The following is a 23,724-nucleotide window of genomic DNA, read 5'->3' as shown; positions in this document are numbered from 1 at the left end:
TACTGTATTCAATATCACGTGACAGGATGCTATTGATCGAGGCAAATGTAAAATGTATCAGGTATTATTCTCCTCTACTTATTCCATAGAGGAGCTTACTCACACGCTATCTCTATATTAAAACTGCTCTCAATAATGAGTGCAGTTTTAATAATTATCACATATATCTACATAATGCCTATATTAGTATACTTAACTACTTCCCTTACCAGATATTTTGAAGAAAAAAAAGAGCAGAAAATCAGCATATTTTTTTTATTTTATTAATAAATACAGGGAACTAAAACAAAACATAGGGGAGTGTCGGGTACCCCTGCCCACTGTCAATTTCATATGTATAGAATATTTTTTCAAGTCAATGGGCCATCTGACATTAATTGTTATATTAAAAAAAGATTATTTTCAAAGTTTCAATTATTTACGCAGCTGGTAACATGGTAAACAATAGTATTGAAAATATGTTGAATACAGTAGTCATGAAATTAAGAAAAATTGGTTGAATGTTTCGATTAAACTTCATTTTAATACTGAAAAAAACAATTTCTATACATACAGCATTAAAGTATGTAGTCTTAAGTTTAATTTGCACAAAAAAAGAAGTTTATATGTGAAAAATTGTTCGAGTCATTTCAAATTTACAAAAAAATTGGATTTCGACTCACAGGAATGTCGGGTATCACCGCCCAATTTTATTTCGTCGATAAATGTACGGTTGCAAAGATTATTATTTTATTGCTTCAAATTTGAATGTTATATGCATTTTTAACAACAAACTATTAATATACATTAATAATAATAAAAAGCATGACATTTGTTGTTATTAAATGATAGAATTCACTAAAAGTATATAAATATGTAATAAATAAAATAATTTTGTGATAAAAATGATGAATGAGTTTTATCTATTGTCAATACATGGATCATTTTCATTTACACCTGAAAAAACAGTCAAAAAACATAATTTTTGCAACTGGTAACCGACACATTTTGAAAAGAGCTGAAAAACATGTTTTTTAAAATTTCTATTTTTTTAAGTTAAACTATTCTTTTTTTTTGGTTTATTCTTTTTGGATTATTTAACTAGATGATAAAACAATGGAAACGTACAAAAATATTGATTATCACTCAATATTATACAGAAATATAAGCTATAATCCTTAAGTGGGCGGGGCTACCCGGCTCTCCCCTAATGCGTAAGTTTTAAGATGAAATTTGAATTTTTATTTTTTATGTGTAAGAAACATTTAATTCACCATCAGGTTTACTATCCTGTGTTACCTCGGGCAAATGAAAAAAGTTAAATATGAGTCTTTGTTAGACAGTTGTTAAAACAACACAAAATGATACTTTTCAAACGTCAGTGAAGAAATACGCCATTTTTTATTTTTAAGCTCTTATTGCTATATCAATTCATCAACCATTGAATATACAATCAGACAGTGTGCAGTCCATCAGCAAAACTTGCAAATAAAATTTAACAAACTTCCAATTGCAGCAGTTTTTTGTTTCAGACCGAGGGATTATAAATATTTGCAATGTATGCGGTTAACTCGGTATAATCAGGGATTATACCGAGGATTATACTGCAGGGATTATACTGCAATGCAAATTGGAAAGAAAATTGAATATTTTGTATTCTAGGTAAAGATGCGTCGACAAGTCTGAGGTTTTCCTTCAGGCTTTCAAAAGATTTCTCAAACTGACCTTCAATAGGTTGTTTCAAATATTTATAAGCAGCTGTGGAAATTATTATTATTCTTTTTTTTTACATTCTTGTTCTTTAAAATATTAATATTTGCCAGCACTGGAAAAACATATTTGCAAAAACTGCGGAGAATCCGCAGTAGAATTCCTTAATAAAATTATAATAAGTTTGACACAAATCAAATTAGCGTCAATATTATGTAGGGGATAATATTTCTCCTGAACAGCCCATGTTCCATTAGTTTTGCCTTTTCAATACATAACAATTTCTTTTCTTTTAAATTCGTTTCATTTTACAGAAACACGTTTCAAAGAAATAACTACACTATAAAAGCTGCTGTCTTTCCGAACATGATGCTGAACAACCCAAAAATATGATATTTAAGGAACACTATGGTTATCACCCAAACAAACATTCATAGACACTAGGACTGGGCTATAAATCGATATATCGCGACATATCGATTTAACGCCTATATCGGCAAACCGATACAGNTCTACACACATTTTTTCAATAAATATTTTAAGTAAGATTTGTACATCTTAGTCAATTTATTTAATAGCTTTCTTTAGCAAAACATATATATTTTCAAATTTATAAATTGATTTAAATCAATATGCGTATGAAGTCTTGATAGAAATCTGACTTTCTGTGCCGTAAAGTAAATGAAATTCAAAAATACTATATCGCGATACATCGCTATATCGCGATGCAAAACTGACGATATATCACGATATATAATTTCCAATATCGCCCAGTCCTAATAGACACTATTAAAATTTTCATTGTAAAATTATGGTAAAATAACTGGCAACCGTCTGTCCATCTGATTAACCGTAAAGTTTACGGTAAGGAACTTTTTTTTTTTCCTTTATGGTTTTGAAACCATTTACAAAGAGTATGGTTATTAAACCATGAATGCAAAACTATACGGTTTTTTAACAAATTTACAACTAGCATTTTTCAAAGACGTAGAAAGAAATTAATTATTTAATTAGACATAGGAGCTCGGCTTTTCGTGAGGTAATGGGCATTGGAGAGTACCGGACACTGCAAATTCTTCATCTTCTGAAGGAAACGGAGGAAATAAGTGTGGTGTCAACACCAGTTGTGCCTGTCATGAGATTGACAAAGAAGAACGCTCGGCTATGATAAGTTGCAAAGAACTAAGTAGCTTCATTAGGTGGTGCGATAAAATTCTGGTTGTTTAACCGTATTAGGTGAAAGCAGTTAATAAACAGTTTTTCTCAAACTTAACAGTTTGATTACCATTTCTTTTATAGTTATTTGACTGTTTTGATTGATTTTGGTAAAATAACCATTCAATAAATTATAACTTAACCATTTTTTCCGTAAAATTTCCAACAGTGTATGATTTAAAGGATTGAAGTAATAAAGGACAAAATTATTACCAAAAAATGAAGAAAATAAATCAGCAGAAGACAGAAAAAAGTTCATACTATCCAACTTTTCCTCACTCTTTTTTGATTCACTCTATCTACACTAAATAGCATTATACGCGTGTAGTAACGCACGTTAGCGAACATTTCGTTCACTTTAATCAGGGAGTTCACTATAAACCGTGTTCACTATAGCGGGGTTTAACTGTCTATTAAATTAAAATATAAAGCGCGTACAATAATTATTTAGTTATATTTATTTATTTATTTTGTGCCATTAGTTTTAATAATTTTTTTTAGCAATAAACTAGCAAAAAATCACTGATGTTATTTTTAAAAAAAATTGAAAGAAAAAAAAAAAAGAACTGTCTATATTATAATTTAAAACAATGGCTAAAATATGAGAATATTCCATTTTTCCAACAGCTCTCCCGAATAATCTAATTTCAGGATCGAGGGCTATCATCAGGATCGATCAGGATATTCCTGGACAATAGCGCTTACAAGAGTCTCTTCATTTTATTATTATAGATTACTTTTAGTAATTCTGGATAGTTAAAAATAAATAATAACATTTTCAAATTTATATTATAACCGCCTTCACAACTTTCGTTTATATCTGTCACCACAGCAATTATCCCATAATTACTCCAATCTCTATTTTTAACATTACTACTGCAATATGACAAAAAAAAATTTAAAAAACTTTTTATAGTGGATCTTCCATTTATAGTGGATTTATTACTGAGTTTGCAGATGGTCCACTGATTCACCGTAAAAGCAGACTCTGAGTGGAACAGAAAGAACTCATGTGTTTCTTTTAGAAATGTCCTCATTTTGTATCTCCGGTATTATGTAGAGCCATCCATCCCCATCTACCGGTTTAACAAAGGGATGCGGAGGTTGCCATGACGACACACTGTGGGCGTGGCCAGTGATAGACCACGCCCTCCTTCCTAGCCCTCTATGGCTATCATTGTTGAAATGATGGGGAGATGCCAACAATGGAAAATTCAAGGTGATGTGGAACTATTTATTTGCTTCAAACACATATTTTTATGACATTTTTCTTTGCTTTTTCGTTAAAAAAACCTGCAATTTTTTAATCTTTAAGAAAACCTTTATTTATTTAATTTTTCCGCACAAATTCTTTCTTCTTATTACAAAAAGAAAAAAAAGGACTAAAAATTAATGGAGAAAAAAAAATCTTGTAAAATTATAATGTTTCTAATGGTGTAATGTTTCATATTTTCGGGTGTAATGCTTAATCATCAGAATCGGTAAAACTTTAATGAATTTTTTAGTGCGAAATTCGTAAAATAGGAAAAAGAAATTATATTTTCCGTGTTTTCTTTTGCTCCGCTCCCAACACCCTCATTTTATAGGTTAGTTTTTCGAACTCACTTTCTGTTTACAATATAATTTTCTTGTGGTTGGTAAAAAAAATGTCACAAATTTAGTAAAAACGATTTTCAAAATGTGTATGTTTGTTAGTTCTGCTTAAAATCTATATTATATAAAACGCTAATACGTATGTATCAATAAAACCGATGATATTTCTTTTCTCGCGTTGGCAACAGTTTTCATTTTTAATAGATAGGCTTCGGCGCGCAAGAGCATGTAGTGAGCATCATATGGCTAATCTATATTACATAAAACGCTAATACGCTTTAATTGATAGGCTTCGGCGCGCGAGAGCACGTAGTGAGCATCATATGTCTAATCGTGTGAATTCTCACCAAATTATCAAAAAAATTCTCACAAAACTATCTTCATCGAAGCCGATGCTTTACATCCGGCGTTCAGTACTGTTTCATATTGTTTTACAACACATGGCTTTAGCCGTCTGGTGGGAAAGACTTTAATACAAAACTTACAACAGTTACTTTTCTCAACAACTGAAATTTAGAATAGTGTGATTAAGAAAAATATNATTACAAAAAGAAAAAAAAGGACTAAAAATTAATGGAGAAAAAAAAATCTTGTAAAATTATAATGTTTCTAATGGTGTAATGTTTCATATTTTCGGGTGTAATGCTTAATCATCAGAATCGGTAAAACTTTAATGAATTTTTTAGTGCGAAATTCGGAAAATAGAAAAAAGAAATTATATTTTCCGTGTTTTCTTTTGTTCCGCATCCAACACCCTCATTTTATAGATAAGTTTTTTTAACTCACTTTCTGTTTACAATATAATTTTCTTGTGGTTGGTAAAAAAAATGTCTCACATTTAGTAAAAACGATTTTCAAAATGTGTACGTTTGTTAGTTCTGCTTAAAATTTATAATATAATGCAGGATGCTGACAACTCATCGAATTTAATTTTTTTTGTAAAATTCGTACACGAAAATAATAATTGAAATGAATACTTTAGATACGCTGAAAGTTTTGGAATTTGTTTCAATTAATTGTCAACGATTATAGGAATAAAATTTTATATCAATAGCTGAGCCGTGATAGTTCAGGGCGTTCGCCTTCTAATAAAGTGAACCGGATTTGAATACCAGCGATGGCTGGTTGATACGATTTCCGGCTTGCACCAAACACAGTCGAGCTGCTTTAAAATATTCTCTGTGGCAGACGGATCATGAATTAGACCGTCAGTCTAACCGTGGGGGATTTTTTCGCGGTTTTCCTCTCCATGTAACGTAACATTTCTCCCAATACTTGTTCCAGGATTTCTCTTGTCTTCTGTATTGGGGTAAAAGAAGACAAGGCTACGGAGTTGAACATGAGTTTTCGTAAACCCAAAAAATTGGGTCGTCTGTTTAACGACGGTTATAAAACAAAATATATCAATAACTATAGAAGAAAAAAAAAAGTTGGTGAAGCAAAAATAATGGCAAGGCGTTACTAATTCGTTTGGGAGAAACGTATAAAAATCCCCATACTATTATTGGTATATTATTATACGTAATAAATGCATCGATGCTTCATTAATTTAGGCAACGCATTTTGAAATAAAAGAAGTAACTTCTGTACAAACAAGCAAAATTAATGAAGTAAAGGTTCGTCTGGAAAAATCGTCATGCTATTGACAACATTGGTCTTAAATAATATTGTTAATATGTATTTTATTTTATATTTTATATACATCGTTGAACAGCAGACCCAATTTTCAATTACGACAACTGAAGTTCAACTCTGTAGTCCTGTGATTTTGAACGCATCCAAAAGACGAGGAAAATCCTGGATCAGTACCCCCAGAGGTTTTGATTTGTTTTTGGAACATGGAAGACTTTGCGACTCGACAGATTTAACGTGCATCAGTCACCATTTACTACACGGGGAGTCTTCAGCCGGCGGTTATCGAACCCACGAATTCTTGAACATGGTTGCAGTTGTCAATATGTATTAATATGTATTGTTAATATGTATGGTGCAGTTTCATTAAGAATTTAGTGGTGGGTTTTCGGTAGTTTCAAAAAATACTTTTTTTCAGTGGCAGCAAAGATAGTGTTTTCATATTTTAATGAATTCGAATTCTTTTTACGGCCACTTCTTATAAATATTTTAAACGGTGAAGTAAGTAGAATAGAGAAATGGTCCAAAATCCTTATCAAAGTCAGATAAGAATTGTTTTTCAAATTTCAGTGAAAAATGAATGCCAGTGAAAAATGAATTTTTCAGGAAACTCAAATGCTGTGTGTACCAAATATACTGATATAAAGTGTTATAATAATATATTTGATGATTGTTAAAACTGCTCTACTACTAAGCAGTTTTAATACTGTGGGAATAAATGTCCCTGGATATGTACCGGAGAAATGATTCGATAGTTATGATTATCATGTGTTGGACGAGAGAAATAGCAGTAAATTTTTATTCTGATTAGATGAGCTGCAAAAAAAAAAACTAGTTTTACTTCATTTAATAACGTAAAGTCTCCGGAAAAAGCAACAGATAATAATAAATTTTAAAAAAATTGAAATTATTTTAGCTTTATTAATTGAAGGACGTATTGGAAGAACCAGGTAAGTGACATTTTCAGAGAGACTATGTTCAGGATAAGAACTATTTTATTACCAATTTACCGAAAATTAGAGCTAATAATTACTTACCACTGTCTCAAAGCAAAAAGAATTCTGTGTTGCATTGTAACGCAGCTTCTTTACTTTTTTTCATTTATTTTTTTCATTTCGTGAGGGTATTCAGCTGATGGGGTGCTAGAAGACAATGGGAGCACAAAATGATGAGACTGAAAAGAAACAGACAAAACAGAACATTTTAATTCAACAAAGTTAAATGAAAGAAGACTCAAAATGACGACCGCCAACATGAGCGCACGGACGAAGGAGTGAGGAATCTACGGAAATCTATGGGATCATCGTCGGCTCTTCATTTGACCCTAAAAGTAGTGCGTTGTTTTCGGATCGTGGATTGTCCAGTCGCCGCACTTATATACAGTCACACCCCGTTATAGTGAACACCCGGATAGAGTGAACGAAATGTTCGCTCTCGTGCCTTGCTACACACATATAATAACATTTTTTGTGGATATAGTGAAACAAAAGAAGAGAAGAAATTGGATAGTATGAACTTTTTTTCTGTCTTCGACTAATTTTTCATCTTCATCTTTTGGTCATTTTGAAATGTCTACATAAAATACCGATTTTTAAAACCATCTATTGAGTGGAATTTAGCCATAAGTATTCTTGTTTGCTTCTTCTATCTCAGTTACCCATCCCTGAATATTTTGTACGCAAGAGTCATAAAAAGTGAACACATTTTTTTGTGACTGCGTATTGTTTTTTAAATCATTTTTATATTTCTTTTTATGAGTCATTTATTTAAATAATGTGTCATAAAACGGAGAAAATGAGTTAAAATGGTTTGCAGTACAGATACCGTGAAAACCCGGTTATAGTGAACAGATATTTCGGTCCCTCGAAGGTTCACTATAGCGGGGTTCGACTGCATATAAAAGCACTATAGCTATTCGTCAGGTTGTCTTAAGTAATAATAGTATTTATTTATGTTTGTAGAATGCGAATTACGGGTATGCCTTTTTTATATACTCGAATTTTATACAATACAGGATGTGAAGGATCTTATCGGAGATGTCTGCCCGACAGATTATTACTAAAATTCAATCTTTTGAAAATATCTCTCTTGAAAATAGTTAAAATTAAAATCATAGTGGCGAGCGAAACAGTGAGAATATATTTCTTAAAACTAATAGAAGTATTAGAATATTTAAATACAGTTGTGTTGTACATTCCGCTTTCTTTCCATTAAGGTTTACAGGCAGTCGTTTTGAATGGGGGGGGGGGGNGGGGGGGGGGGGTCGTTTGATTTATAAAACTAATGTTTCATTATTCATCAAAAAAACATACTTTTTTTTTATGAATGTTTGAAGGTCTGTTACAAGCAAAATGCTATACGAGAAGTGGAAGTATGTGATGTGGTCGACAGATATCATTTCGATACACAGATATCATTAGACAAGTGACCAACGTGTGGCTCAGGGAATTGAGCGTTCGCCTCACACTGAAATGAACCAGATTCGAATCCCAGCCCTGGCTGACCCGAAGCGAATTCTGACACCCGGCTGCTCGCACCCACCACAGTACTGACGTAAAATATCCTCAGAGGTAGACCAGCCTAACCGAGAAAGGTTTTCGTGGTTTTCCTCCCCAGGTAACGCAAATGTGAGTGAGTTCCAACAGAAATTTCCCCCAAGAAGGCAATTTTCTTCCAATACTTGATCTAGGAGTTCCCTTGCCTTCTGAATTAGGTTGAAAATGACGAGGCTACGGAGATGAACATTAGAAGCCGTAAACCCTAAATTGGCTCCACTGTTCAGTGACGGTAATAATAACGAATGACACTACATTCGAAGCAGTAAATGAAGTAAACTTTTTCAGGTAAGGGTTTATAATAGGTAAGAATTCTCATTGTTTAAAAAAAATGGAATTATGGATTTTAAGACTTTCTGAATTTTTTCGCATTAAATATAATATAATATGCATTATTTTATAAGTAATATATTTCAATAAAAAGGTATCGAAAAGAATATTTATTTCCTTTTACCTAGTACAGTGTCTCTTTAATGATTCATAATCATTTCAACAATTTCTTTTCATTCATTATAAAAACATTTGCATGGTTTCTAACGCTTAAATTATTTTATTTTCCATGCATTTTTAACAAAACAATGCCGTCCCCTTTTTCCTCCTTTTAAATCTGCAATTGCAAGTTACGCAGCAATTGAATTTTTGTAAGACATGTTCCTTCTCTCCATAAACTCATTCGTAACTAAAACACCAAATGCAAAAACATCGCCATCTAGATTTCAGATTAAATGTTTTAGATTTCTGTTTTCTTGATATATTTTTGATGGTATTATTTGAAAGCACAACACTTTTCGAAAAAAGAAGGAAAATGAAGAGGTTGCTTTGTGAGAAGAAGCGTGCTCGATCATTTTTAAAAACTTCTGCTGATTTTTCCTCGATTTTTGGTTATGCAATAAACATATGCATTTAAAAGAACTAATTTGTTAGCTTTCTAAAATTAAAATGTATTACCGTTAAAACTGATGAAAACCAATTTGGAAGGTCCTAAAAATTATTATGACCTAAGCTGGACAGAGATATTTATATATAAAAAAATTTTTTTTTAAATTTAAAACAGACAAATGTATACTACCTGCTGATTGCTACAACTGCATTGGCTACAAAAAAAAAAAATTTCGCTTCCTATAGCATAATGTGACTAAATATCCACTAAAATTAAATAAAGAGAATGCTTTGACAGTCGTCATCAAAAAACAAGAGCGGAAAAAATAAAAATTGATTTCATGTCAATAATCGTCTGCAGCTTGTTTTTATTCTACTTAAAAGCCTTCCAAACTGGTTTACCCGAATAATAACTGCTCATCAATTAAAAGAGCCGTTGGCACTCTTATTGGTTATTATGGTTTCCCCTGGCTTTATTCGCTTCGCGGGAGGGGTCGATGGAGCCTAGGATTACTCCAGCAGACGCAAAATCTAATAAAATTAACGGATCGGCAACAACAGCTTTACCTGTTAACTCCTTTAAAATGAAAGACGCACACCTCAAAAGATCAATTTGATAAACAAATGCGGAGGAAAACATTTCGGCTGTCGAATATTCGCTGCTGCTGCTCAGATACATAAGCACTGTGATTAAGGAAAACATTTTTATTTCCCTCGAGATGGCATCAAAATGAAAGCAGACGATTAGAAGGCTGCAATCTTAGGATTTAAAGAGTCCAAAAGGAGCTCTATTGTTATGGTAATTGTCAAGTAGAGTTCGAAATCATCAAAAATTATTTGGAATTCCTTTCTATTCATTGGCTTATTCATTGCATGCATTTTTTTTTTTAATTTTAATATTCATTCCATTAGATTACTCTTTGAACAACAAAGAAGGACTTCCTTTAAATCTTTCTACAAAACTTTTTTTTTTGCTGCATTAATTTTTGCCAGTCTAATTATTCTAAAACTTTAAAATAGCAACATTAATGATAATTCTTAATCGTAGATTATCTTTATATCAGTCTATTTTTCTCATATGACAAAAGAAAAAAAAAACTTATTTTAGAAGTCTCCGTTGTCATTTGCTGTTTTATGACTGACCCCATGAAACAATCTCTTTTAAAGGCGGACGTTGGCAGAAGTGGAAGAAATCGAAAAAGAGAATTAAGTTCTTGAGGCATTATTGCTCTTTGGTAATGCATAGCACATTTTAGATGCTATCCCATAAAAACTCATAAACTTATTCTACTAAAAATCCATCTTTATCCTTTTTTGAAAAGAAACATATTAAATTAAATTGAATCAAGTTGGGAAATTTCTTTCTCAAGGGAAAATTGTTCATTTGCACCGAAGAATTGCAACAGGCTTCATTGAAAGAATGGTTTCTATTAAAAATTATTAATAATACTTTGGCGAGATAGGCTGCTTGCATTAAATTCTGCATTTTTGATAAGTCAATAAGATACGTAATTTAAACATAATTTTAATAGCACTTTAACAACTTAAATAAAAAAAATCTGGGATTATAATCAAGCACATAGAACAAAAAAAATCGACTTAAAGCAAAAGAGAGAAAGAACAAAATTTTACGACATTACATTGAAACAAAATTCCGTCCAGTTGGTTATACTTCAGGAAGAAGATGTCGTTGTAGTTCATTCACGTCACACTAGAACTGCACACTGGGCTATTGGCGACGGTCTGGGAAACATCCTTGAGGATGATCCGAAGACATGCCATCACAATTTTAATCCTCTGCAGAGGGGATGGCACCCCCGCTTCGGTAGCCCGACCACCTGCCCGCGAAGTCCAGCACTTTACGGTAGAACAGTTTAACGAGGATCCATACCCTACGCAGACTGATCCAAGTGGTCAGCCACCAGCACACTGACCGCAGCCAGTGATGCTTGATTTCGGTGATCTGCTGGGAACCGTATCTTAACGAGGGACCGTTATACTTCAGAAAGAAAATTACAAAAATGCATTGATTGAACATCGTCAGGTCACTCATTTTGGTACTTGAACCTAGTACGTTGTTCACACAACAATACTGTTGATTTCATGCAACTAAAAGAGAGAGAGAGAGCGAGTGAATAATAAAAACTGCAATGAATGCGTATTTTAGTGTTTAAATAAAATAAGGACTAAAAAAGAAGAAGCAAACTGTCGCTCATACAGGTTAAAACATGAATGCGGTGCTGAAACGAACATCCTGAATAACTTTTGTTCTATGGATCGAATCTTCACGTATTTCAATCTTAATCGTTTAAAGGGCTGACTTCAAATAGGCTAATTAATTTGTGCAGACGATATTTCAAGGTACGAAAAGGCAAAAAAAAAAATGTACTTTCTCCTAATAATGCACTTTCCGTTCTCGCGAACACCCGTTCGCGAGAACGGGTGTTCGAATCCAACCGGCCGAAGACTCTCCGCGTAATGGTGTCCGGTGCACCTAAAATCTGTCGGGTCACAGACTCCTCCATGCTCCCATAACAAACTTTACACCTCTGAGGGTACTGAATTGAAGGAGATGAATCATTCTCTGGTTCAGGTCAAAATGAAGATCTGTGGATGAATGAATGGGTCCACCCTATGAACGTATAGGTGTAACAGAATTCGAGTTCTTGACCCTAGATGGCACCACTGAGAACAAGAATAATCGCTCCCCTACGACAACAACAACAGTTTGATCATACGAGCAGTCTCAGACCGCTAAATATGATCATTTCACTTTACGTATCAAATAAATATTTCACTTTACAGATCTCGAGAACTTTTTAAACGAATAGTTATTATTATTAAATTAATAAATATAATTAAATTAATAAATATAATTATAATTAAATTTTATTTTTAAATTTCAATAATGCGTTTTACAAACACTCAGAACATGCCACCTGAGAAGGATCTATCCACACTTTATTCGGCTATGATAGAGGCCTGAAGGATCTCTTATTGATTTATTATTTACTTATGTCCTCGACTCATGACATTATTATAATGACATATACTTTCTCTGATGAAAAATATAAAAATAAATAACACAGCTGACTTTTAAGAAAAATGTCGCATGAACCTCTACTTCAAGCGTGACACCATTTGTGAAAGGAAATATAATTCTTAATTATTATCTAACCTGAGTCAATTAATAAGTATAGTTAAAGCAAAAATATAAAACGGTTTATTTCTTTATACGAAATGTTCGCTTTTAAACTATTATTCATGACCAACTTATTGCTCACTTTGCTCGTTGCCAACACGAGGAAAGAAATTTCAACCGTTACGTGACACTGTTAGCATTAGTGTTTTCTTTATAAAGTCGACCGAATATTTTTAAAATTTCAAGAGGATAAATATATTTCGCAAAAATCGGTCGTCTCTACTAAGAACGACTTTTAAAAATAAATAAAATAAAATAAAAGATGTCGAATTTCTAATTGTTGCTAAAGTGAAGGTTCAACGAAAACGCCATTACTAAATGTAATTAATAATATATCAGTCAAAGTTCATCTCCAACATCGATTCAATATCAATTTAATGCTGAGGATTTTAATAGAAAATATATTTAGTGTTCTGAAATGTAATATTTTGAGATCCTGAAGATATCATTAAATAAGAGTCATTTAAATGTCGGCGAAATCGATAATGAAATAAACGAATCGAAAGATATCATCAAAAGGAATCTAGTTTAATTAGAATAAGATTGTATTGTATTAAAAGCTCATAAATAGTAAAGATTTCATTTAATTTGTCCTATCGGCATTAAATATGCATTATTCACAAAATTGAGGATCGCAAAAATGAAAGTTTGGAATAGTTTTTGGTGTAAAAAAACATTCTTTAGAAATGAATTCAAATGGAAGAATAATAATGAAGAAGAAATGATCCTCTTCGAATAATAAAAGAGAAGAAAATCTTCCCAAATAATGAAAGAGCTCCAATGAAGATAATTTGCTTTTATATTTCCTATTTCTCTTTTAATCCATAATTAAGAGACGTGACTAATTAATTAGTCTCTTAATTAACCATGTCGTTAATGAGCAATTAAGGCGACTTGTTCACCCGAGTTAAGGAATCGAAAACGTTGCCACAGATTTCTAATTTAAACAGTTCCCCCCATTTGAAGACGCAGAACAATGTCTTCAGAAAACTTCCTTTTTTTGTTGTTGCCATTTTTCTTCAGAAAAGAATGCATTAGGTGTGATCTTTTGTTCTAATTTCATTTGCATCCGGGAATTCTTTTTCTATCTAGAACGTAATTGGTTTTTGATTGCTGCCACTCACACATAACGTTTTCCTTTAACAAAAAGTTGTTCTTTAACTCTTCCGCATTAAAATGGATGAATATATATTGCACTCATTTTTCGAGCAAAAAAAAAAAAAAGATCGAATGACGATAAAAAATTTATTTCGTGTCATCTTATGCGACATTAATCTAAAGAAACGAAAATACCTTATTTTACGAATTTCAAGCAAAATGTAAGAACAAAGTATTTGACAGAACTTGCCTTCTGAATGAGATAAAAGCGATTATTTTTATCTTTTTGCGCTAACTTCGCGTATTGCAAATTGAATCGAAATATTAATTTGATTTTTTTTATCTTTAAGAATACTTCCTCTTTTCTCATTTATCTCTTAAAAATAAAGCGGGGAACTAAAAACTAAATTTCAATTCTTCGTGTACCTCTTAATGCCTTGTTTTGATTTATTTGAGCACATTGTATAATGAGAATTAGTTAATTTCAGTGATTCTATTCATTTCTTTTGATTAAACACTATTGACTCTAATATTGTTTTTCTTGTTTTTCCTCATTTCTTTTTTTTTTTTAACTCCTAAAAAATAATCAACATTTTTTTCTTAAACAGAGAAAAGTTTCACGCAGCAATTTTATAACACATTTATGTTCCCTTGTTTCTTAGTGGTTCGATAGTGTTCTTCCATTTTTTGAGACTCATGCCTATGAGTTTAAAAAGAGTTCAAGGGAGGTTCTAAAGCAGTTTATGAAACAAAAAAGATGGTGTCATCATGTTGAACTATATGTTTTGGAACAGCACTCAGGGTTCTATTTTTAGTAGCCATAGTAGGAAAGCCGCATCATTTTCACCCTGGTCAGATGATGTGGACAGTGCCTGAGCTGGTACCCCTTTCTCCTACCTTTCACACCACAGTAACAAAAACTGCATCGTATGAACATTGTTGTCCGTGTTTAATGGAGTAGAAAAAGAATTATTATGCAACTGAAGTCATGAGAGATTTTACAACAACCGACTATTTCAGTTTCTCATAAGATCTCTTTCAGTTGTCGAAAACTATTGTGAAACATTTGAGACTACAAGAGGCAGTCTACTCGTGATCTGAGATAATGCGATCAATATATATTTAAATAGCCACGTATTGATGGAAGAAAAAAGAAAAAATGTCGAATTATTTCTTGTCAGTCTTGTTCTAAGGGTTCCCCTGACTTGTATTCAGTATTCATCCTCATTAAATAGTAATTCACACCCTCCCTTCACTCGATTGATCCCCGGGATTATCCTGGATCTTTCCGGAATCACTTGAAACTCTATTGTTGGGGGGACAGGTTAAATGCCCTTTCATCCCCATTCTGCAATTAGTTTGCATTCTCTTCCCCCCCCCCCCGAGTGAGGGAGGAATATCCATCATTTATCACAATGCAGAGGATCAACTGACTTTTCTATTAAATGTCTTTTGGCAACAATGAGCGGGCGGCAACCCTCTCCCCGATATACTAGAGCAAGACGCATTTAAGGGAGGGGGGACACCTGTACAAGAGATTAGAACTCCCTCAAATGAACTCATCTTTAATAAATATCCTTTCATCCAGCGAATATCCTTCCTATATTTCACACCATTTTTGTAAGCAATAAGTTTCGGTGTAAAGTGTTTCTGCCCCCGCAGAGGGGTCACGGAGTTTCACAATTTCCTGACATGTTTAGGAATCGGTTTTACTTTCCCGGATGAACCACTAAGCAAACTGAGCACGCGCATAAGGTATAAGAAGTTAGAGGGGGAGGGGGTATGTAAAGCACCCATAAAAAAAATGCCTTTTTCTCTAGAAATATTTTTTGATTCATTTTAATTCGATTGTAAGTTCTTACACAAGATCTGAAAGTTGTGTACTGCCCATCACAAAATGACCGATGCTCTTTCCCTAACGGACCCTATACATAAAGTCCGTGGCAATATTATTAGAGACACTATGAGATTCTACGTAAAATCTTAATGATCAGGTGATACTCTGTACAGCTGTATTGTTTTCACGAGACTGAAACCAGTTTGTACTTGTTTCTGTTCGTGCATCAATGGGTTAAATAAGACGATATATAAATATAGAATATTTGTTATATCAAGCATTATATGAGTATATTATAATCATCAGATCAAATGATGATGCAGTGTTTTATTAATGACATGTTTTGCATAGGCAATACTCTTATATTTAATGGGTTTTTAGTCAGGAGATTTTTAACGTTATTACATTGCAATGTTAACCCATGGATACACAAGTGCAAAACAATAAAGCCATTTAAGATCTTACATAGAATCTTTAGTACGTCTAATAGTTCGGCCTGTACATAGTCTGCGAACCTGACATACAAAACTAGATTTTCTACACTGACTAGACGAAGCCTCTCTGAAACATCCCCCACCTGCACTTTTGCCTTTTTTGGGCCAAAAATACTCCATATTATGAAGGTGGAAAATTTTAAATTGTTACAGAAAAGTAAGGCATATTTTATTTTTTTTAAACCAATAAGTTTCGAAGCGACAGCAATTACCAATTTTCAGTGCGAATTAAACATTTAAAACTTGATTCAGAGCTTCATGTTAGAGGATTATAAAAGTAGGCATTCCAAACCCCCGATACTGTGAAGGACATTTCTCAACTCCATGCAAAAGTCATATCAACGCAACAAATAAAATACTTTTTTTAAGCGTTCCAAAAGGATTGATGCAAACGTGATGGGGGGGAATAGCATTTTCAATTATTTTGTTACAAACAGGACCGGATGAAGTGTACGCGGGGCCCTAGGCCATTCAAATTTTTGGGGACCTTAGATTAAATTTTTTTTTCTCATATATTTTTTATTTATTCAAATATAAAAGTATTTATATATCTGATCATTTAAGAAAGCATGTTTAAAATAAATAATAATAAATTAAATTTTACTTTATTTTATTAAATTGGAACTAAAAAATAATCATAACATTTTGAAAAATCATTGTTTTTATTAATTTTTTAAAATTTATTTTCAAAAAATCCATTTTAAGGGGGCCCCAAGCCATGGCCTAATGCAATGGGTAATCCGGCCCTGGTTACAGGCACCCTTTTACAGTACTTTGTAATATTTTAATTTTATGATATTGCCTTTGATTAAGCTTCTCAATCATTTATAATCAGAGCCTAAATTGACTCTCATTTTTTATTCTCTAAAATCAAAAGATCTTGTTCTTAGAGAGTAATCGTGTTCTTTTTTTCCTCCATTAAACGATTTGTTCCGTTTTTCCTTCGAAAACACATGCACTTAAGGTTTTTGACTCCATTCAAATGGAAATTTTAGAGTTAAAAAATCATTTGTTTTAATTTTGTGGGAGAGAAGAAAATGTTAATAAAAAAATGAAAAGGGCGTAAAATGATGCGTATCTCTTCTAGTAAAAATTAAATAAAATATTTTAAAAGTGTGTCATAAAAAATACATTTTGTGAGAAAATTATTTCCCTAAAAACTTTTAGTTTTAAATCTTATATTTCCTCTGTTTAGGATCAAACCATTGTGAAAAAAGTTTTCAAATACTTTTATGTATATTATTAGTAAAAATAAACATATATTAATAAAAAAAAAAAAAGATTCATTTACTTCAAGAGTTATTGAAAAAAAGTACAAATTATAAAAATATTTTTTTTGAAAATTTATTTCTTTATATCGTCTAGAGAGCCTGCAGAAATTTTCCCAGGTTGATTCAACCGGAATAAAAAAAAAAAAAAAGGAAACTCCTCAAAATATTTCACAAATCATGCTTCAAATTTCTTTTATATAATTTTTAAAAACAATTTCAATAATTTATTCATAGTCTCTTAACAAGAAAGTTTCGAAATAAAATTTGCAATTTTAATATTATTTAAATTTCAAAAAAGGAAAATTTATTCTTCTGCGTGAATTGCGCATTCACTACACCGAAATCAGAGAGGGTACGATTATGACACTGTTTTTAGATGCTTAACAGAAATAATTATTATTTTTAATTATAATTCTACATTATTTTTTAAAATTTTAACTTCTATTTGCTTCGGTTTTGTTAAACCTACACTGCAGAGCTCAGGGGATAGAGCGTTCGCCTTCCAATGAAGCAAACCTGGTTCGAATCCCACTCAATGCGAATTCCGCATCCGGCTTGCACCGACCACAGTGCTGATGTGAAATATCCTCAGTGGTAGACGGTTGATTAGATTCCCAATGCGGTCAAGCTAACCGTGGGAGTTTCTCGTGGGCTTCCTCTCCATGTAACGCAAATACGGGTTAGTTCCATCAAATAGTCCTCCACCAAGGCAAATTCCCTCCTCCCCTAATACTCGATCCAGGAGTTCCTTTGTCTTCTGGATTGGGTTCAAAATGACAAGGCTACAGAGTTGAACATTAGTAGTCGTACAACCACAAATTGTGTCGGTTGTTCAACGACGGATATGAAAAAAAAACCCTACACTGTAAAAAAATATTTGTGCTGAGGTACACTAGAATTTTTTACAATGCATGCAGTCACATTTTTTCTTCAACTTTTTCCATGTTAATAGTTTTATTTATCAATTTATTCATTTTTTGTTTGTTAGTTAACTGACAACACATAATTTGATGCTCTTTAGAATCATGTTTCGGGCTTCATTGCAAAAACATCGTTTAAAAAACAAGCACATTTTTAATCCTATTTTTACACCCATTCTTTCAAACAATGGATGGTTGTAAAGCTGAGCACAGAGGGCGCTCGAGTCGTCATAAGACTTCCGGGTTGCATTGATTTTTACTCCCGAGCTTGAAAGAGCAAGCCGTCCAATTATACGCGTTCTTTCAATTCAATGAAACAAATAAATTTGGAAAACTCCACAAGCTTGCTATCCGAAAAATAACAAACAGCCAAATGAGGGATAACACTCCAAACAAGGCATACCTGACACTTTTTATATGTTTTGACATTCATTTTCTGAAATTTGTTGAACGCTTGCAACCTGTTACAATTTGTAAATTGCACAAAACTCTTCAGAATGGTAAAACTACGCGTGAACTTATTCACAAACTTCTTAGAATACTAAGCCTGTTCACACATATAAGCGGAGGGATACACCCGAAGTTTTCTGAATGTCTCGTTATTGTGTACATTCAGTCAAGTATCCAATGCTATGTTGCGCGATAACTATAGACATCAAAAATGATGGCAACTATACACATAATATCCGTGTCTTCCATCATGAAAATAACTACATCAAACGGAATGGTTACACTTCACATCGAGAACATTCTGGGTTCAACACTCTCGTGTTGCCATCGTTTTTGGTGTTGAGAAATTAAGGAGATTTTTTGTTTTAGAGTGAAGTGACAGCTCGATAAAATACATTTCAAAACTAATCTAAAAATGAAATAAATGTCACGAAAATAACTAAATCGCAGTTTTTTATTGCTTTAAGAGTGATTTTTTTTCTTTTCAAAACTCTTCCAACGTATCTTTTCTAACTAGTTATTTACAGTCCCTGGCCAAATGATGAGACGCACTGTAAGATTCTATGTGAAATGTTAATTATCAGGCGATACTATACATGTTTATTGTTTTTACGCTACTGAAACCAGTTTGCACTTGTTTACGTTTGTGCAATGAGTTAAATGAGACGATATATTATATAAATATGGAATATTTATTACATTAGTATTTTATAATAATTAGATCAAATGATGAGACGCAGTGTAGTTTTTTGATAATGACATGTTTTGCTAGAGTTTATAGGCAATACTTTTATAGTTAAACAGGCATGTAATGGGTGTTTATATATTCGGATTATATACTTCCTATTTGCATTTATTTTTAACGTATTGCATGCCAATGTTAACCAATTAATACACAAACATAAACAATTGCAAACCGCGTCAAAACAGTAAAGCTGTATCAACTGATCATTAAGATTTTACATAGAGTACGTCTCATAATATGGCCAGGGACAATAAATTAATGTATGCATTTTTTAGAAACATTTCAGAGCTTTGCTTAAATTAGTTTTTATTAAAAAACTGCGTAAGTTTTTTCTAAACATTAATCTCATTTTTATTGATATTTTTGAAATGTTTCATTTTAATGTTGTGAAAAAAAATTTTTAATTATATTTTTTTCGAAAAATTATTTTTTAATAGTATATTAAATATCTGTTTCACAAAGTTATTCAATGCTTTTTAAGAAAACACTTTGTTGAAGAAATGGTAGTCTTAAATAAAACAGTGGCCATTTCATGAAATAAAGAGTTATTTTTTCTTGATTAAATATGCTCAGTGAATATACAATATTTACAACAACGTGTTACAGGGATCATCAGTTCACATCTTATTACAAATGAATATGTATACATAAAATATATAAAATTAGCAACAATAAATGAGGATATTAAAAAACTTCTGAAAGTTGGGATAAAAGTGACTTCATCATTTTCTGAAGTTACCAACAAGAAAAAGAAAAAATATAACCGTGGTACAGAAAACGAAAAATAAATAAAGGTTAAAAAAAAAAAAAACTCGAAAGAACCGCTGTGGTCGAGAGAGGTAAATCAAGACAAAATACATTTCCATGCACTTTGGAAATGATCTCGCGACGTTACCAGGGGACCATTCATATGAATGCAGCAAGATTTCAGGGCATCGAGATGTGACAGAATTTTGGCACTTTTATTACATTTTATATCAATTATTTTTTGACTTCTTGGGACTCAATGTTGGAGATGAAACTGTGTTTGCATGCATCTAACAATACCTGTAACTGCCTTGATTGTGACTAGGTTGGTGTTTAGATAAAAAGCATGTCTTCTAGCGCTCTTAAGCATAACGAGTGTTAAAAATTAAGTATAATAACCCATTTTAACTTTTTCACAGATGGCATGAAAACATTTTGCCTCCTCTTTAATAGGATAAGAATTTATGTGGATCAATGCTGTGCTTCATGATGACTCAGTACAAAGCAAAAAAAAAAAAAAAAAAAAAAAAAAAAAAAAAAAAAAAAAAANTAGGTTATTAACCTCTTCAGGAACTCTTCAGACACGAGCAGCCACGGACCGAATTTCAAAAGGCATTTCGAGTGCTTCTTTTATTGGATGTATTTTAACATTTGTTAAGACTTTTTGACCCATAATCTCAGTTTTCCTTTTGTTTAAATTGTGATGCGGGAGTAGACTTTCGTAGCATAGGATACAGCTACTATTTTATATAAATCGTCACATGAAATTAGGCTTAACGGCAAAAATCATCCAGTCCCGTTCCGAAACTGTGAATGTATAATGAGTTGCCACCCATTTTGATGTGGAGGTAAATTAAAACTTTTTACCGTGCAATAAGTTACGTTTTCTATTTACCGCTTTTTTTATTTCCATCTATTCATTTGCTTACTGAGAACTCCTATTTTCGTACGCATTAGAACCCAAAATTACAAAAACACTTCGTTTAAATAACAATTACAGTTTTACTATTTTTTATTTTAAACGATTGTTATTTTGTCAATTTTATATCATTTTCCGCACGATAACTACCATTCTGTACTTAAAAATGTATTTCGTTTACCTCAACATCAAAAAGGGTGTCTAAAGGGCGTGCGTGCACTTCCTTCTACTTTCGTCCTGAACAGGTTAAATAACAAAAATTTGGTTTCATGATGAGTGAAAAAGTTAAAATCTTCTCGTACACTCCAACACTATAAAGTGTGTTTTCGTGTGTGTATGTATATATATATATATACACATACAGGGGTAGATAAAATAATGGAAACACTTCGATACTAATAAATTTTTCATATTCTCAAGAAATACTTAAAGAATCATTTTAGAACTTCTGAAGGCGATTTCTTATACTTCTCAGGGACCGACAATAAATTACATACGGAACAAAGTATTTTTGAACACTGAATGCCAAAAAAAAAAAAAAAAAGTAGGAATAAATTTGTAACTTGTAACAATTATTGTGGTTATTATATGCGACTATTGCTCGAAATTTTGTAAACCTAGCTTCGATATGTATGGAGATATGACCATTTTAATTAAAACTATTTTTCTTTGTCTTACGTTTTTTTCTTTTTTTGCTAAAAATTTAAAAATATTTAATTATGCTAGACACACTTTTTGATGCAATTTAAAATTAATTACAATATTATTGGTGCATGCGCAGAAAAAATTTTAATTTTTTTTTAATCATAATTTGTACTGAATCGTATTTGGCAACTAAAAAAAAATCTGATTTGATTGTCTTAAAATTTTAAAAAGTTTCAAGCAATTTTCAAAGTAGTTTTCGTACCTTTTAAAAGAAAACTTAAAATGATAAGGGGTTTTCTGAAAAACTATTATTTTGTATCATAAAAAAATAAATAAATAACGTACGATAATTCCTTACAATAAACGTTTATGCACCGAAATATGATTGTACAAGGAAAGAAAACATGCAAAAGAGAAAAGGCTTTTATGGGGGATGCAGCAGTAGTCCTTTTTTAATAAATCTTTAACAGTACAAAATGATATTTGCGTACAAAAACCCTTATTATTTTGAGTTTTCTTTCAAAACGAAACTGCTTTGAAAATTGTTTGAAAATTCTTAAACTCGTAAGATAACAAATCGGACTTTTTTTTTTATAAGTTGCGAAATATTAGTTATTAGTTGCTCTACAAATTTTAGAAAGAAAAAAAAAGAAATTCAAATTTTTCACGCGCCATCTAAAAGAGCTATTTAATGACTCATATCTTGCGCAATTTTAAACAAATTTTTCTGAAATTTTAAAGCATTAATTTTGCAATTCATTTTAAATTGCTCTAAAAATGTTGTTTCATTTTATCGAATATTTTTAAAGTTTTAGCAAAAAAACATAAACAAACAAATTTGCTTTTTTTCTTCTTTTCTTTATGAAAATGTCTATATCTCCGTCAGTATGCGAAATTTTGTGCAATTATCGCACATAGTAACAAAAACAATTGTTACAAGTTAAAATTAGTTTGCTAATTTTTTTTTTAAACTTTTGGCATAGGGTGTTCAAAAACACTCTTTTCCGTTAGTAATTTACTGTAGGTCCGTCCCTTAAGCCTCTAAAAGCTTCATTTAGAAATGAGATAAATCGCATGGTTGTCAACAAGTTATAAAATTACTTTTGGAGAAACATGAAAAATACGTCGTTGTCCATTATGTTGTCCAATCCATCACACACACACTATCTTAAGGGTGCTTTCCAATAATCCTGGAATAGACGGTGATATTCCATCCCACACGGGATTCCAGCGAGAGAGTAAAGTGCAAAAGATGACATTTCAGTTTCTTTCGAGATCCGTTTTGTAAGGTTGGAAGAGTTGCGTCGTTCTTGTTGGCGGTGTCGGCAGAGATGTCGGAGTCGGTGAAGAGTCTTGAGGGGCCATGGGAGGAGTGGGAGGACTGCCAGGAACCCTCGTCTGAAATCCAACAAGTTGACACCTGCAGGGATCGACGCAAGGTCCGAATGTGGTGAAGTGTGCTTCCGGGCGAGAGTAGCTGCTCAGAGTTTGAGGGGGTGGTGGCCTCGGGGGAGGAGGTACGTGATAAGGGGTCGGGGGATAGCGTGTGGCAATGGAGGCGTAGTATCCGGCCAGTGGAGGTGGATATCCCGAGTAAGCAGCGTTGATGATGTAGGCAGCAAAATGTGGATCCGTGTAGGGCCAGGTAAGAGCCAGTCTCTGACGTTTGTCTTTCATCCTTCTATTTTGAAACCATACCTGTTAAAAAAAACAAACATTTCTTTTTAACATCACTTCATTTGAAAGATATGTATGACAGCAACCCATATAAAAATTGACACAACTTTATTAAAAATTTATTATTACCCATTGGCATATATATATATATATATA

The 23,724-nt window shown here is 32.3% G+C and overlaps 1 protein-coding gene across 1 annotated transcript in view; it reads right to left on the bottom strand.

Moving 5' to 3' along the window:
* Positions 1–21,245: 21,245 nt before the first annotated feature.
* LOC107443967 (homeobox protein XHOX-3) overlaps positions 21,246–23,724 on the bottom strand; it is an 18,642-nt gene continuing 16,163 nt past the window's right edge. Inside the window, exon 3 of the mRNA XM_016057996.3 lies at positions 21,246–23,589. Within this exon, the coding sequence (XP_015913482.1) occupies positions 23,152–23,589 (438 nt within the window). The 3' untranslated portion in view covers positions 21,246–23,151. The remainder of the gene's footprint in view (positions 23,590–23,724) is intronic.

This window comes from Parasteatoda tepidariorum, chromosome 6, assembly GCF_043381705.1.
Source record: "Parasteatoda tepidariorum isolate YZ-2023 chromosome 6, CAS_Ptep_4.0, whole genome shotgun sequence".
Classification (NCBI taxonomy): domain Eukaryota; kingdom Metazoa; phylum Arthropoda; class Arachnida; order Araneae; family Theridiidae; genus Parasteatoda; species Parasteatoda tepidariorum.
This window is presented reverse-complemented; position numbering and strand designations above follow the sequence as displayed.